Raw genomic sequence first — 13,038 nt, 5'->3', positions numbered from 1 at the left:
CAATAGGTTTGTCTTCGTACTTACTAAATGGTGCTGAAACACTTGTTTCAGCAACTTTTCCTTTATACAACTGTCAAAATTCGAAACATTTGTAATAAGGTCCCCTGTAGTGGAATTCTCTAACCCATTTTTGGAGTTACCGACAAAAATCGGTAAAATTAAAACGCCAAATTATGAATGAAAAGTATCAATAAAAGTTGACAACACTCTTGGGATCGATAGGACTTACCGACGACTTTATTTTGGTTGTTAACTTACCGAAAAATTTCGTTAATTACCGAAATTATAAGCTTTTTAATTTTACCGATTTTTGTCGGTAACTCGAAAAATGAGTTGCAGAATTCCACTACTGGACAGTTTTTCATACGACCATTTTATGGAATTTACTTGTGAACATTATCGTTCGATCATTTTTCACAAATTTCGACGTAGGTAATCACGGAATGGGTGGATCGATCAAATTAAATCTTCAAAACTGGTTTTATGAATTCAATCGGGGCCGACAGCCGCCAAAAAACGGAAGGTTGTGACGATCGGCCAAAATCGGCCGTTGTGCTAGAAAAAAAATAAGCCGTGCGTGAACGGATAATGCAAGATCGCCATGTTATATACTGTATGATAGAGGCATTCTTCGACATTTCTTCCACCATTTTACGTTTCATATTGCTTGAAGACATGACCGTAAAATACGGTTTTCTCGTTAGATCCAGCACAATTTGAAAGTTGCTTAAAAAAAGCTCTTGTCGGTTGAAGCAAAGATTGGTGCGTTTGTGTTTAAAACTTTAAAACGGAAGATTTCAAGTTTAAATAATGATCAAGGCAAACAATTCCGAAAATTTAAAAAAAATTAAAAAGTAATAACAAAAGATAATAGTAATGGTATCCACCACCTATTTAATTGAATCGCTTTGGCCTACACTGTCTAGAATACAGAATGGGAATGTTTCCCAGGCGGATATTTCTAATTTCACTAGTGAATTCATTGTGATTAAGATTAATGTAGAAATCTGTATTATTTTCTTAACAAAAAGCTTTTAATTGCTTCGATCCTTTAAATGAAATATATCATTATTTGAGGTTTCCTCATTATAAATTGCCGCGATTCTAATAAAAAATCGGTTTTTGTTGAATAATAATTTGTTTAGGGCATAAGTCACTTACAAGCATAGTTTAAATTTAATAAATTTGTCTTCTTACCTATTAACTAAATTATTTAGATTAAATATTAATTATGTAAATGTCCGGGTGCACCAATTTGGCGGTATTGTTAAAATTTTCCTCAATATGATCCACAAATTAATGAAAGATGTTTGAAAGATATCAATATTTATGGATTTACTAAACGAATGCGGCATGAAGAAATATGGGAAGAGACAGACAGAGAGAGAAAGGAAGAAAGATTGGTGAGTTGGTTGGGAAATGGATGGTCATGATAAGATGATAAAAAAAATCAATAGTAAAAAAATAACCAACAAAAGAACAAAATCATGCATTTCTCCTAAAAGCAACAGAAAAATATTCGTGAATTAAATTTGATTGTTTTAAGCTCAATTAAATAAATCATATTTTTTATATTTGTAATTACATTTCTATATATAATTCATTCCATTGTGATTTTCTTGTTGTTGTTAACATTGTGCGATTTGGAAAAAACACTTAAAAAATTTGTGCTAAAAATTCCTTTGGTAAAAAAAAGATTCTTTACAAATTCATTATTATTATTTAAATTATTGTATAGAATTGTCATTTTGTGCAAAATGTTTCGAAATTTTGTTTTTTTTAATAATTCACAAAGCCATAGGTCTTAACCTCACAAGGATCCCATGCTTCTACAGAGACTAGAATCGTTTAACTTCATTTTATTTTTCAATGTCATTAGTTCCTTTCATTTTTCCATTTTAGTTGGCTAATTAACTAAAGTTAACTTGGTCTATTGTCTTAAATCTAGTTTTATAATAGTTGTTTGTCCATATAATGTATAAGTATAAATTACGTTTATATAAAGAAAATTTAAACAAAAACAAATTCTTTTAAAAAGTCTTTGAAAGTGTTGTTATTTTGGTCATCTTACGCTTCTTGAGTTTTACTGCTACTTGCCGAAGCTGTTTGTTGCTTAGAGTAATCCAAGCCCTGTAGTATGCTGTGATTCAGAGTGGAGAGTGGTGTTGAGGTTATTCCATCACGTAGGGCCAGCTGATATGCCACCTCAAAGGCCTGTCCCAATGTTAGTATTATGTCTGAAGCTAAATCCTATGATAGAAAAAATGAAGTGGGATATTTAGCAAAATAAATTTCATTAAAATCTCAAAATAGGGAAAAATTAATCCGCAGCAATGTTTTCTTCATTATGAAAAAATATGCTCGCCAAATTGTTTTGCATACTAAAAAACTGTTGAAATGTATGTACTGCCACTTGGCAACTAACCTGACTCTCCACATAGAACACGTGACAATAGTGTATCTCATTCTCCTTGGTTATGTAGGCGAAATGTCTTAAATCATCCGCATCTTGACATGCACAATTTATATTCTGTATCTCGTGTTCACAAATTGTGTTCTGCAAAACACAAACAATAATTACAAATTTATATGTCACTCACTCATTCACGGTGTCCAGTGTTGTGTGCTTGGGTACGTTCGTGTGTGTGCCACTTACCTTAGTATTCACATCCAAAAATTCAACACCATGATGCGAGATGGCCAGTGTCACAAGAATGCGTTTCTGTTTGTTGAATGATTGATTACGGACAGCATTGGTTTCTGACTGGGAAGACATTAACATGTTGGTAGCAGTCGTATGTTGGGCGTCTTGTTTTAGTTTTTGTATGGATTTGCGCGTTGATTCGGTGCCGCGCAGTTCCTTCACAACCGTTGAGCCTAAATACTGCACAGTTGGGAATGATTGGAAAGACAAAAATAAAAATACAAAAGAGGATGAATGAATGACATGCGGTATTCTTTTTTTTGCGGTGGTGTTAAATGACTTGTAATAATGATTAATTGCCGCACATATTAGATTATTGGAATTTCTTTTAAACTAAATGACAACATTTTTTGTATTTTTTGGGGAAAGTTGTACACTTTGGATTTCCAAGGAAAAATATCCATGTCAAGGATGTAGGTCATAGTTTTAATGTCAGGAATTACGCTGTCGACATTAATGAAGAAATTAAATGATATTAAGATGAAGGATTATTGTTAAGGCATTTGGTTTTGTTTTAGTCTCTACGTGAGGCATCTACACATGACATCGTCTTCCAACGGCAATTATTTTATATTCAAAATATATTGGTTATGACAAAGCTCCCTCGGCAATGACTCTCTTAAAAATATTCGGGTTATCTGAAGCATTGACGAATGTAGTATGTTCGCAGACCAACAATGGCGGAACTTGAAATTCTTATTTGTAGCAAAACCTATTACACTGTACCTCGCTTACAAACATTAGGGACTTTAAAAAGCAAGCATGTACTTTAGGAACTCTTCAAATTTTTGCGTAATTGGGAAGAGGAATATGTCAGCGGGGCCAAGTCCGTTGAATACGGTGGTTGATACCGCTATTGTTCTTGGTAAGCTGGTGCGTTATCATGGAGCAATATCCATTATTTGCTTTTCCACAATTCTGTGCGTTCCCAATGAATTTCTTCCCGAAGACAGAGCACTGTGGTTCAGAAATTGATTTTCCTGGCCAAAAATCAAAAGTTTATTTTGTCAAAAATATTTAATTGCTGTTAGGGATTCGATAGTAAACATATTAAAACTAAGGAAATCAAACAATTAGGTCAAAATATTGGAAGGTGTAGGCGTGGGATGCCCTTAAAGACGAACATTTTTCTCATTTTTGAGAAATATGTAATTTTTGCAAATTTCTGGAGAAAGAAGTCGATATTTCTCGGAAACTATAACAGGTAATACGTTCATTGTTTTTTGTAAGGTAGGTAGGATTGTGGCCTTTAAAAATAGTTTTAATAAATTACCATAGCGTTTACACTACACAAAAAGATGTCCGAGTGTCTCCTCTTTCAGTCCATATATACTTTTGTACCGCTCCCGTTCCGTCCGCTTAACACTTTTTTAAAATTATTGAAATCATTGCTCTGTTCTAGAACCTGCAAGGAGCAAGAAGCTACTATTTTTACTACGATAACACTTTTTCCTTTATGTTATCGAAAAAACAAAATAGTAGAAATTAGTAGATTCTTGCAGTACTGGAACAGGCCATATTTGGGTAAAAATGTGTGTTTTTTCCACACCGTTTCCAATATGAATTACAGCTTTTTTACACAAATTGAAATTTTTTAAGTATATGAGCTTTTATACGAGTTATATTAGTTTTGTGAAAATCCAAGGAGTATTTTTTTAATTATTGAAAAAATTAAATTTTTTTGTATTTTTTTTTTTAATTTGTGAAAAAATTTTTGAAGAAAAAATTTTAAATTTTTTTCTTGTTTTTTGGTATTTTTATAGTTTACTAGCGGACCCGGCGGACTTCGTCTCGCTATTAAGGAATAAAATTTCATACAAAAACTCAATTTTCGATTTTTCCAATTTTCCGACTTTTCCAGAGAGATTTTCCAAAATTTTCTTCCGTAAAGACCTTCTCCTCGAAAATACGAATAACTGACAAAAAATTTTACAGAAATCGGCCTAGCCGTTCTCATTTTATGAATTACTATATATTTTTTACACCATTTTTATATATATAGATTTATTTGCATTTGACCATCTTTAATATATAGGAATATATAATATATATTGATGAAAAATAGTAAAAGAATGCTTATAATTTATATAAAGGCTCATTGTGTTATCTGTTTAACAAAAAAAGAATTATGAAAATATCTCTGTCCGTTCAAAAGTTACAGAATTTTGATAAGGAAAAAAACGATTCTGAACCACTGTGCCGCGCATTACAGTCGAAGGAAACAGAGAGAATAACCTTCTTCTTTGATCCATTTTTCTGAATTTTCTCGTTAAATCCAGCAAAATTGGACAATCATTCAAAAAAGGCTCTTGTGGATTGGTGCAAAGAATTTGTTTATAAAACCGATCGCAGTGCTTCGAACGACGTTTATAAGATCGTCACATACTATTGGACCTATGCTTAGGAGACCGAAACAAAACAGGAATCTACCGTGAGGGTCATCGAAAGCGAGCCAAAGCCAACGAAAATTGTTTATGTAAGAAGTACTTCGAAGCAAATGGTCGCATGTTTCATCGGCTAAACTGACCATGTGGCGACTATACAGCTTGCGGAACGTAGAAGGGTTAATCCTGAGTGGTGCACTACAATTTGCTTGCCTAAGTGTCCTGATAAATTCGAAAAACGAACAAAAGGAAATGACAATGTGAGCTCCCACATATCGATTCATATCAGTGCCTTTTTGACCGGACAAAACGTGGAATTGATGGGTCATCCGTCGTACAGCATTGTGATTCCAGCACATCAAGAAAAAAGGCGTGGTCAACGATTTTCGTCTCCAGAAGATGCTGTTGAAGCGTTCAAAAGCCATGTTTTGGTGGTTCAATCGTAGTGGAAAAAATGCTTCAATAATTGGTTTGAGCGCATGCAAAAGTTCATAAATCAACCTGGGGAGTACTTAAGAAAACAATAAAATATTCGCGTTTTAATTGTTAGGTCAGAAAGTTATCGTGCATATTCTGAGCTGAAATGGAATAACTAGGTACAAATATTTTTCGACCTAAACTTAAAACTGTATTTAAAAAGTTCTTCAATCTGTTGGTACATTTATATGGGGGATATACCAAAAAATGGACCTATATGGAAAATTTTTGGTAAAGAGGTTTCGCGACTGTTGAAAGCCTCAAGTGTAAAATTACAGCAAGTTCGGTTAAATATTGTAGCTAAAATCCTCAAAATACCTAAAATCGGGGTTAGGGGCTATACCTAAACATGGACCTATGTCAACGATTTTTGGTAGAGAAGTTTCGGCACCAATGACAACCTCAAGAGTCAACTTACAGGTAGTTCGGTTAAAAATTGTATCTAAAATCCTCAAAATACCGAAAATAGGAGTTACCTTTATATGGGGGCTATTCCGGAGAATTACAGCTTCTTTGGTAAACAATTGTAACCAATATCGTCAAAACAAAGCTAATTTGGCTTTGTAGAATGATATTAACTGATCTTCGGTCCTTAGTTAAAATAGGAAAGAACCTCTTCGAAGAGTTGAGTACTAAAAGAGGTTTCAGATAGGGAGACGGCCTCTCGTGTGACCTATTCAACATTCTGCTGGAAAAGTTTATACAAGGAAAAGAAGTGGCACAATATATACAAACAGCCATATTTTACTTGCTTATGCCGATGACATTGATATCATGGGTCGATCGGTAAAGGAAGTAACTGATACCTTTGCAAAAGTCGAAAGGCAATCTGCTAAAGTGGGTCTGGCGTAGATCGTAGATCGGACCAACTGTTCACGTTGGTCCCTATAATTTTGAGGGAGAAAAAGACTTCGTCTACCTGGGCACCGCAGTAAACACAACAAACAACATCAGTTGTGAAATAAAAAGAAGAATTATATTGGCCAACAGATGCTACTGTGGCTTAAGTAAGCAGTTTAAGGACAGAGCCACAACTCGTCAAGCAAAACAACGCTTTACAAAACACTGATATTACCCGTGCTGGTTTACGGTTCCGAAGCCTAGGTACTTGCGCAAGCGGACATGGCTGTGCTTGGTGTGTTTGAGAGAAAAATTCTTCGAAAGATCTACGGACTAATCTGCGTTGACGGTGAATATCGACGTCGTATGAACCATGAGCTGTATCTGCTATACAACGATATCAGTATAGATATAGTATTGGAGATCTTTTCTTAGTTCGGCTTATGAAACAAATGTTCAGTAATGGGTCATATAATCGGTCCCGCCCGACTCTGATCCTCCTTAATATTTAGCGCTTTTATTGAAATGTTATCAGAAGAGTTGGGATATTCGATATTTTACCTACTTTGATAAATGTAAATGTGAAATGTTCTATTTTGATTTCGTTTTGGAATAGCAAAGAAGAATAGCGAATTGAATATTTCCCCCCTGAGAAGTTTATGTCCATTCCGACCCCACAATATTATCCAACCATACCCAACATTAATAGGCTTATTTTACTGTAGGACCCTATCTCCACCAATAATTGCTCTGTTCCAGAACATGCAAGAAGCTACTATTTCTTACTACGATAATATTTTTTCCTTAATGTTATCGGAAAAAATAGTAAAAATTAGTAGATTCTTGCAGTTCTGGAACAGACAAGATGTGTTACCAACTTTTGAGCCAATACGAACTTATAATAACACTGTGCAACAAAATTCAATTTTTTTTAAAATGATGGGAAAAACCGAATAGATTATGAAAGTAGAGCTAAAAATATGAGACACATGTATCGGCGTTTTTAAAGTTTACGTCGGAAAGTAACCAAAATAGGCGGGGCAAGTTTCGCCCATTTTTAAATTTTTCGAAATATTCGAGTTTAGATATCTTGGAATCATTTCAGGTATATAGTCTCTTTGGCAACTTTACTTAGGAGGGTTTGGGAAATATTTTTGTTAAAAATTTTAACCCTCATGCGGTTCATCAAAGGGGTCTTTTTTTGTCCTTTTTTCGAAAATCTTTCAAAAACTCATTAAAAATGTGATCAAATCCGAATATTCTACAAAATTGCTCTTCATGAAATTTTACTATAAGTCTCAGAATACACCAAATCTGTAACTCTTGTCTAATCGCCAGGAATCTCTAAAAATGAAAGACACGTTTTAGCGTTAAAGTCGGATTTCATCTGAATTTATTCAAAATTGTCCCACAAAACATAATTTTAGAGAGATGATGTCAGAAACAAAAATATTCTTCGACAAATTTCACCATTCGTCACCAAAGAAATGAAATGTCTATTTAAATTCTATAGCATGAAAATATCAGTATCAACTTTGCTGAAAAAATATGAAAGTATTTCCCAATTTTTTTGATGAAAATTGTTTCCTTCTTTTTTCTAGTTGATACATGGAATTAATATAAAATTTGGTTATAGGTGAAAAGTGTCAAAGGATGAAAAATTCTACACAAAATTTTGCTATGAGTTTCAAAATAAACCATAAATCTATGTACACTATTTCCTTATTTCCCAGAACATGCAAGAAGCTACTATTTCTTACTACGATAATATTTTTTCCTTAATGTTATCGGAAAAAATAGTAAAAATTAGTAGATTCTTGCAGTTCTGGAACAGACAAGATGTGTTACCAACTTTTGAGCCAATACGAACTTATAATAACACTGTGCAACAGAATTCAATTTTTTTTAAAATGATGGGAAAAACCGAATAGATTATGAAAGTAGAGCTAAAAATATGAGACACATGTGTCGGCGTTTGTAAAGTTTACGTCGGAAAGTAACCAAAATAGGCGGGGCAAGTTTCGCCCATTTTTAAATTTTTCGAAATATTCGAGTTTAGATATCTTGGAATCATTTCAGGTATATAGTCTCTTTGGCAACTTTACTTAGGAGGGTTTGGGAAATATTTTTGTTAAAAATTTTAACCCTCATGCGGTTCATCAAAGGGGTCTTTTTTGTCCTTTTTTCGAAAATCTTTCAAAAACTCATTAAAAATGTGATCAAATCCGAATATTCTACAAAATTGCTCTTCATGAAATTTTACTATAAGTCTCAGAATACACCAAATCTGTAACTCTTGTCTAATCGCCAGGAATCTCTAAAAATGAAAGACACGTTTTAGCGTTAAAGTCGGATTTCATCTGAATTTATTCAAAATTGTCCCACAAAACATAATTTTAGAGAGATGATGTCAGAGACAAAAATATTCTTCGACAAATTTCACCATTCGTCACCAAAGAAATGAAATGTCTATTTAAATTCTATAGCATGAAAATATCAGTATCAACTTTGCTGAAAAAATATGAAAGTATTTCCCAATTTTTTTGATGAAAATTGTTTCCTTCTTTTTTCTAGTTGATACATGGAATTAATATAAAATTTGGTTATAGGTGAAAAGTGTCAAAGGATGAAAAATTCTACACAAAATTTTGCTATGAGTTTCAAAATAAACCATAAATCTATGTACACTATTTCCTTATTTCCCAGAACATGCAAGAAGCTACTATTTCTTACTACGATAATATTTTTTCCTTAATGTTATCGGAAAAAATAGTAAAAATTAGTAGATTCTTGCAGTTCTGGAACAGACAAGATGTGTTACCAACTTTTGAGCCAATACGAACTTATAATAACACTGTGCAACAGAATTCAATTTTTTTTAAAATGATGGGAAAAACCGAATAGATTATGAAAGTAGAGCTAAAAATATGAGACACATGTGTCGGCGTTTGTAAAGTTTACGTCGGAAAGTAACCAAAATAGGCGGGGCAAGTTTCGCCCATTTTTAAATTTTTCGAAATATTCGAGTTTAGATATCTTGGAATCATTTCAGGTATATAGTCTCTTTGGCAACTTTACTTAGGAGGGTTTGGGAAATATTTTTGTTAAAAATTTTAACCCTCATGCGGTTCATCAAAGGGGTCTTTTTTGTCCTTTTTTCGAAAATCTTTCAAAAACTCATTAAAAATGTGATCAAATCCGAATATTCTACAAAATTGCTCTTCATGAAATTTTACTATAAGTCTCAGAATACACCAAATCTGTAACTCTTGTCTAATCGCCAGGAATCTCTAAAAATGAAAGACACGTTTTAGCGTTAAAGTCGGATTTCATCTGAATTTATTCAAAATTGTCCCACAAAACATAATTTTAGAGAGATGATGTCAGAGACAAAAATATTCTTCGACAAATTTCACCATTCGTCACCAAAGAAATGAAATGTCTATTTAAATTCTATAGCATGAAAATATCAGTATCAACTTTGCTGAAAAAATATGAAAGTATTTCCCAATTTTTTTGATGAAAATTGTTTCCTTCTTTTTTCTAGTTGATACATGGAATTAATATAAAATTTGGTTATAGGTGAAAAGTGTCAAAGGATGAAAAATTCTACACAAAATTTTGCTATGAGTTTCAAAATAAACCATAAATCTATGTACACTATTTCCTTATTTCCCAGAACATGCAAGAAGCTACTATTTCTTACTACGATAATATTTTTTCCTTAATGTTATCGGAAAAAATAGTAAAAATTAGTAGATTCTTGCAGTTCTGGAACAGACAAGATGTGTTACCAACTTTTGAGCCAATACGAACTTATAATAACACTGTGCAACAGAATTCAATTTTTTTTAAAATGATGGGAAAAACCGAATAGATTATGAAAGTAGAGCTAAAAATATGAGACACATGTGTCGGCGTTTGTAAAGTTTACGTCGGAAAGTAACCAAAATAGGCGGGGCAAGTTTCGCCCATTTTTAAATTTTTCGAAATATTCGAGTTTAGATATCTTGGAATCATTTCAGGTATATAGTCTCTTTGGCAACTTTACTCAGGAGGGTTTGGGAAATATTTTTGTTAAAAATTTTAACCCTCATGCGGTTCATCAAAGGGGTCTTTTTTGTCCTTTTTTCGAAAATCTTTCAAAAACTCATTAAAAATGTGATCAAATCCGAATATTCTACAAAATTGCTCTTCATGAAATTTTACTATAAGTCTCAGAATACACCAAATCTGTAACTCTTGTCTAATCGCCAGGAATCTCTAAAAATGAAAGACACGTTTTAGCGTTAAAGTCGGATTTCATCTGAATTTATTCAAAATTGTCCCACAAAACATAATTTTAGAGAGATGATGTCAGAGACAAAAATATTCTTCGACAAATTTCACCATTCGTCACCAAAGAAATGAAATGTCTATTTAAATTCTATAGCATGAAAATATCAGTATCAACTTTGCTGAAAAAATATGAAAGTATTTCCCAATTTTTTTGATGAAAATTGTTTCCTTCTTTTTTCTAGTTGATACATGGAATTAATATAAAATTTGGTTATAGGTGAAAAGTGTCAAAGGATGAAAAATTCTACACAAAATTTTGCTATGAGTTTCAAAATAAACCATAAATCTATGTACACTATTTCCTTAAAAAAATTAGATTACAAATTTATATATATTAGGATGAAATTATATGTTTTAATTTTGGACTGTTAATTTTACATAATTCCATACTGGATCAAAATCTAGCAAAATCCTTTACTTTTTGGGAGTATTGTTAAAGAAAGAAATGTTCCAAATGAAATTTCGTTATGAGTCTCTGAATAAAAGAAATCTGTAACCATAACATATAACATTCTTAGGGTGCCGTGACATAACTCCCAACGGACATAACTCCCAAAACGATTTTGGGAGTTATGTCCGCCTTGGTTTGCGGACATAACTCCCAAATTTTTTGGGAGCTATGTCCGACCCCCCTTAGCGGACATAAGTCCCAATGGGAGTTATGTCCGTTTTTAAAATTTAAGTGATTTTTATTTAAATAAAATTTTTATTTCAAATGTATAAGAAAAAAATTAAAAATTAACTTTAAGTTCATATGCATTTTTCATTTCATAAAATAATTTATAATTGATTTAAAATTTTTAAGAAAATTAAGTACAATATAAGTAGTAGCCATCTGAAATCGAACTATGTGCAAAATTTGCCTTCCAACATAAACGAAAAATGCTGCCTACAGGAAAATAAAAAGTTTTTGTTAAAATTCGCAGATACTTTCTGAAAAAAGATAAGCGCCGCAGGCGATAATATATTTGAAAAAAATCGCGCGATTTTTTACAAAAATATTTTCACAACTTAAGAAAATAAAAAGTTTTTGTAAAAATATTCAAACACTTTCTGAAAAACGAAAAGCGCCGCAGGCGAAAATATTTTTGAAAAAAATCGCGCGATTTTTTACAAAAATTTTTTTACAACTAAAGAAATAAATTTTTTTGCAAAAATATTCAAATACTTTCTGGAAAACGAAAAGCGCCGCAGGCGAAAATATTTTTGAAAAAATCGCGCGATTTTTTACAAAAATATTTTCATAATTTAAGAAAATAAAAAGTTTTTGTAAAAATATTCAAACACTTTCTGAAAAACGAAAAGCGCCGCAGGCGAAAATATTTTTGAAAAAATCGCGCGATTTTTTATAAAAAAATTTTCACAACTTAAGAAAATAAAAAGTTTTTGTAAAAATATTCAAACACTTTCTGAAAAACGAAAAGCGCCGCAGGCGAAAATATTTTTGAAAAAAATCGCGCGATTTTTTACAAAAATATTTTTACAACTTAAGAAAATAAATTTTTTTGCAAAAATATTCAAATACTTTCTGGTAAACGAAAAGCGCCGCAGGCGAAAATATTTTTGAAAAAATCGCGCGATTTTTTACAAAAATATTTTCATAATTTAAGAAAATAAAAAGTTCTTGTAAAAATATTCAAATACTTTCTGAAAAATAAAAAGCGCCGCAGGCAAAAATATTAAAAAAATTGCGCGATTTTTTACAAAAATATTTTCACAATTTAAGAAGATGAAAAGTTTTTGCAAAAATATTCGCGATTTTTTACAAAAATATTTTCAAAATTTAAGAAAATAAAAAGTTTTTGTAAAAGTTATTTAAGAAGATAAAAGGTGTTTGTACAAATATTCAAATACTTTCTGAAAAACAAAAATATTTTTTAACAAATATTTTTTCAATATAAAACTTCTCCTAACTGCTACTTACATCATTTCGGGCATAATTTCGTTTTTAACTAATTTTATGAAATCAGGAGCATTTTGTGGATACTTCGGTATTGTTTGGCACTTAGGCCTTCTCAAATGTATAATTCCGCTTACATTCTAACTTCTACTCTAAAATTTAAAAAAAATGTATAACTATAAATTTCAAAATTAAGCAAAGAAATTGTTTATAAATTAAGAAAAAATCGTTGGGAGTTATGTCCGCAATAATTTTGGGTGTTATGTCCGCTTTGCTTTACGGACATAACTCCCAACGAATTTTGGGAGTTATGTCCGCAAAGGGCAGCGGACATAACGCCCAAAATCATTTTGGGAGTTATGTCCGTGGGAGTTATGTCCGGGCACCCATTCGGT

At 32.0% G+C, this 13,038-nt stretch overlaps 1 protein-coding gene across 2 annotated transcripts in view; it reads right to left on the bottom strand.

The window, feature by feature from the left end:
* Positions 1–1,896: 1,896 nt before the first annotated feature.
* The window catches only part of LOC141403604 (uncharacterized), a 59,730-nt gene continuing 48,588 nt past the window's right edge, over positions 1,897–13,038 (bottom strand). For both annotated transcript variants that reach the window (XM_073986294.1, XM_073986285.1), the window contains exons 11-13: positions 2,657–2,884; positions 2,426–2,557; positions 1,897–2,250 (exon numbers count right to left, since the gene is read on the bottom strand). In XM_073986294.1, the coding sequence (XP_073842395.1) occupies positions 2,068–2,250; positions 2,426–2,557; positions 2,657–2,884 (543 nt within the window). In that variant the 3' untranslated portion in view covers positions 1,897–2,067. The remainder of the gene's footprint in view (positions 2,251–2,425; positions 2,558–2,656; positions 2,885–13,038) is intronic.

Source organism: Musca autumnalis, unplaced genomic scaffold (assembly GCF_047663935.1).
Source record: "Musca autumnalis isolate F117 unplaced genomic scaffold, ASM4766393v1 scaffold_1, whole genome shotgun sequence".
In the NCBI taxonomy this organism is placed as follows: Eukaryota; Metazoa; Arthropoda; class Insecta; order Diptera; family Muscidae; genus Musca; species Musca autumnalis.
This window is presented reverse-complemented; position numbering and strand designations above follow the sequence as displayed.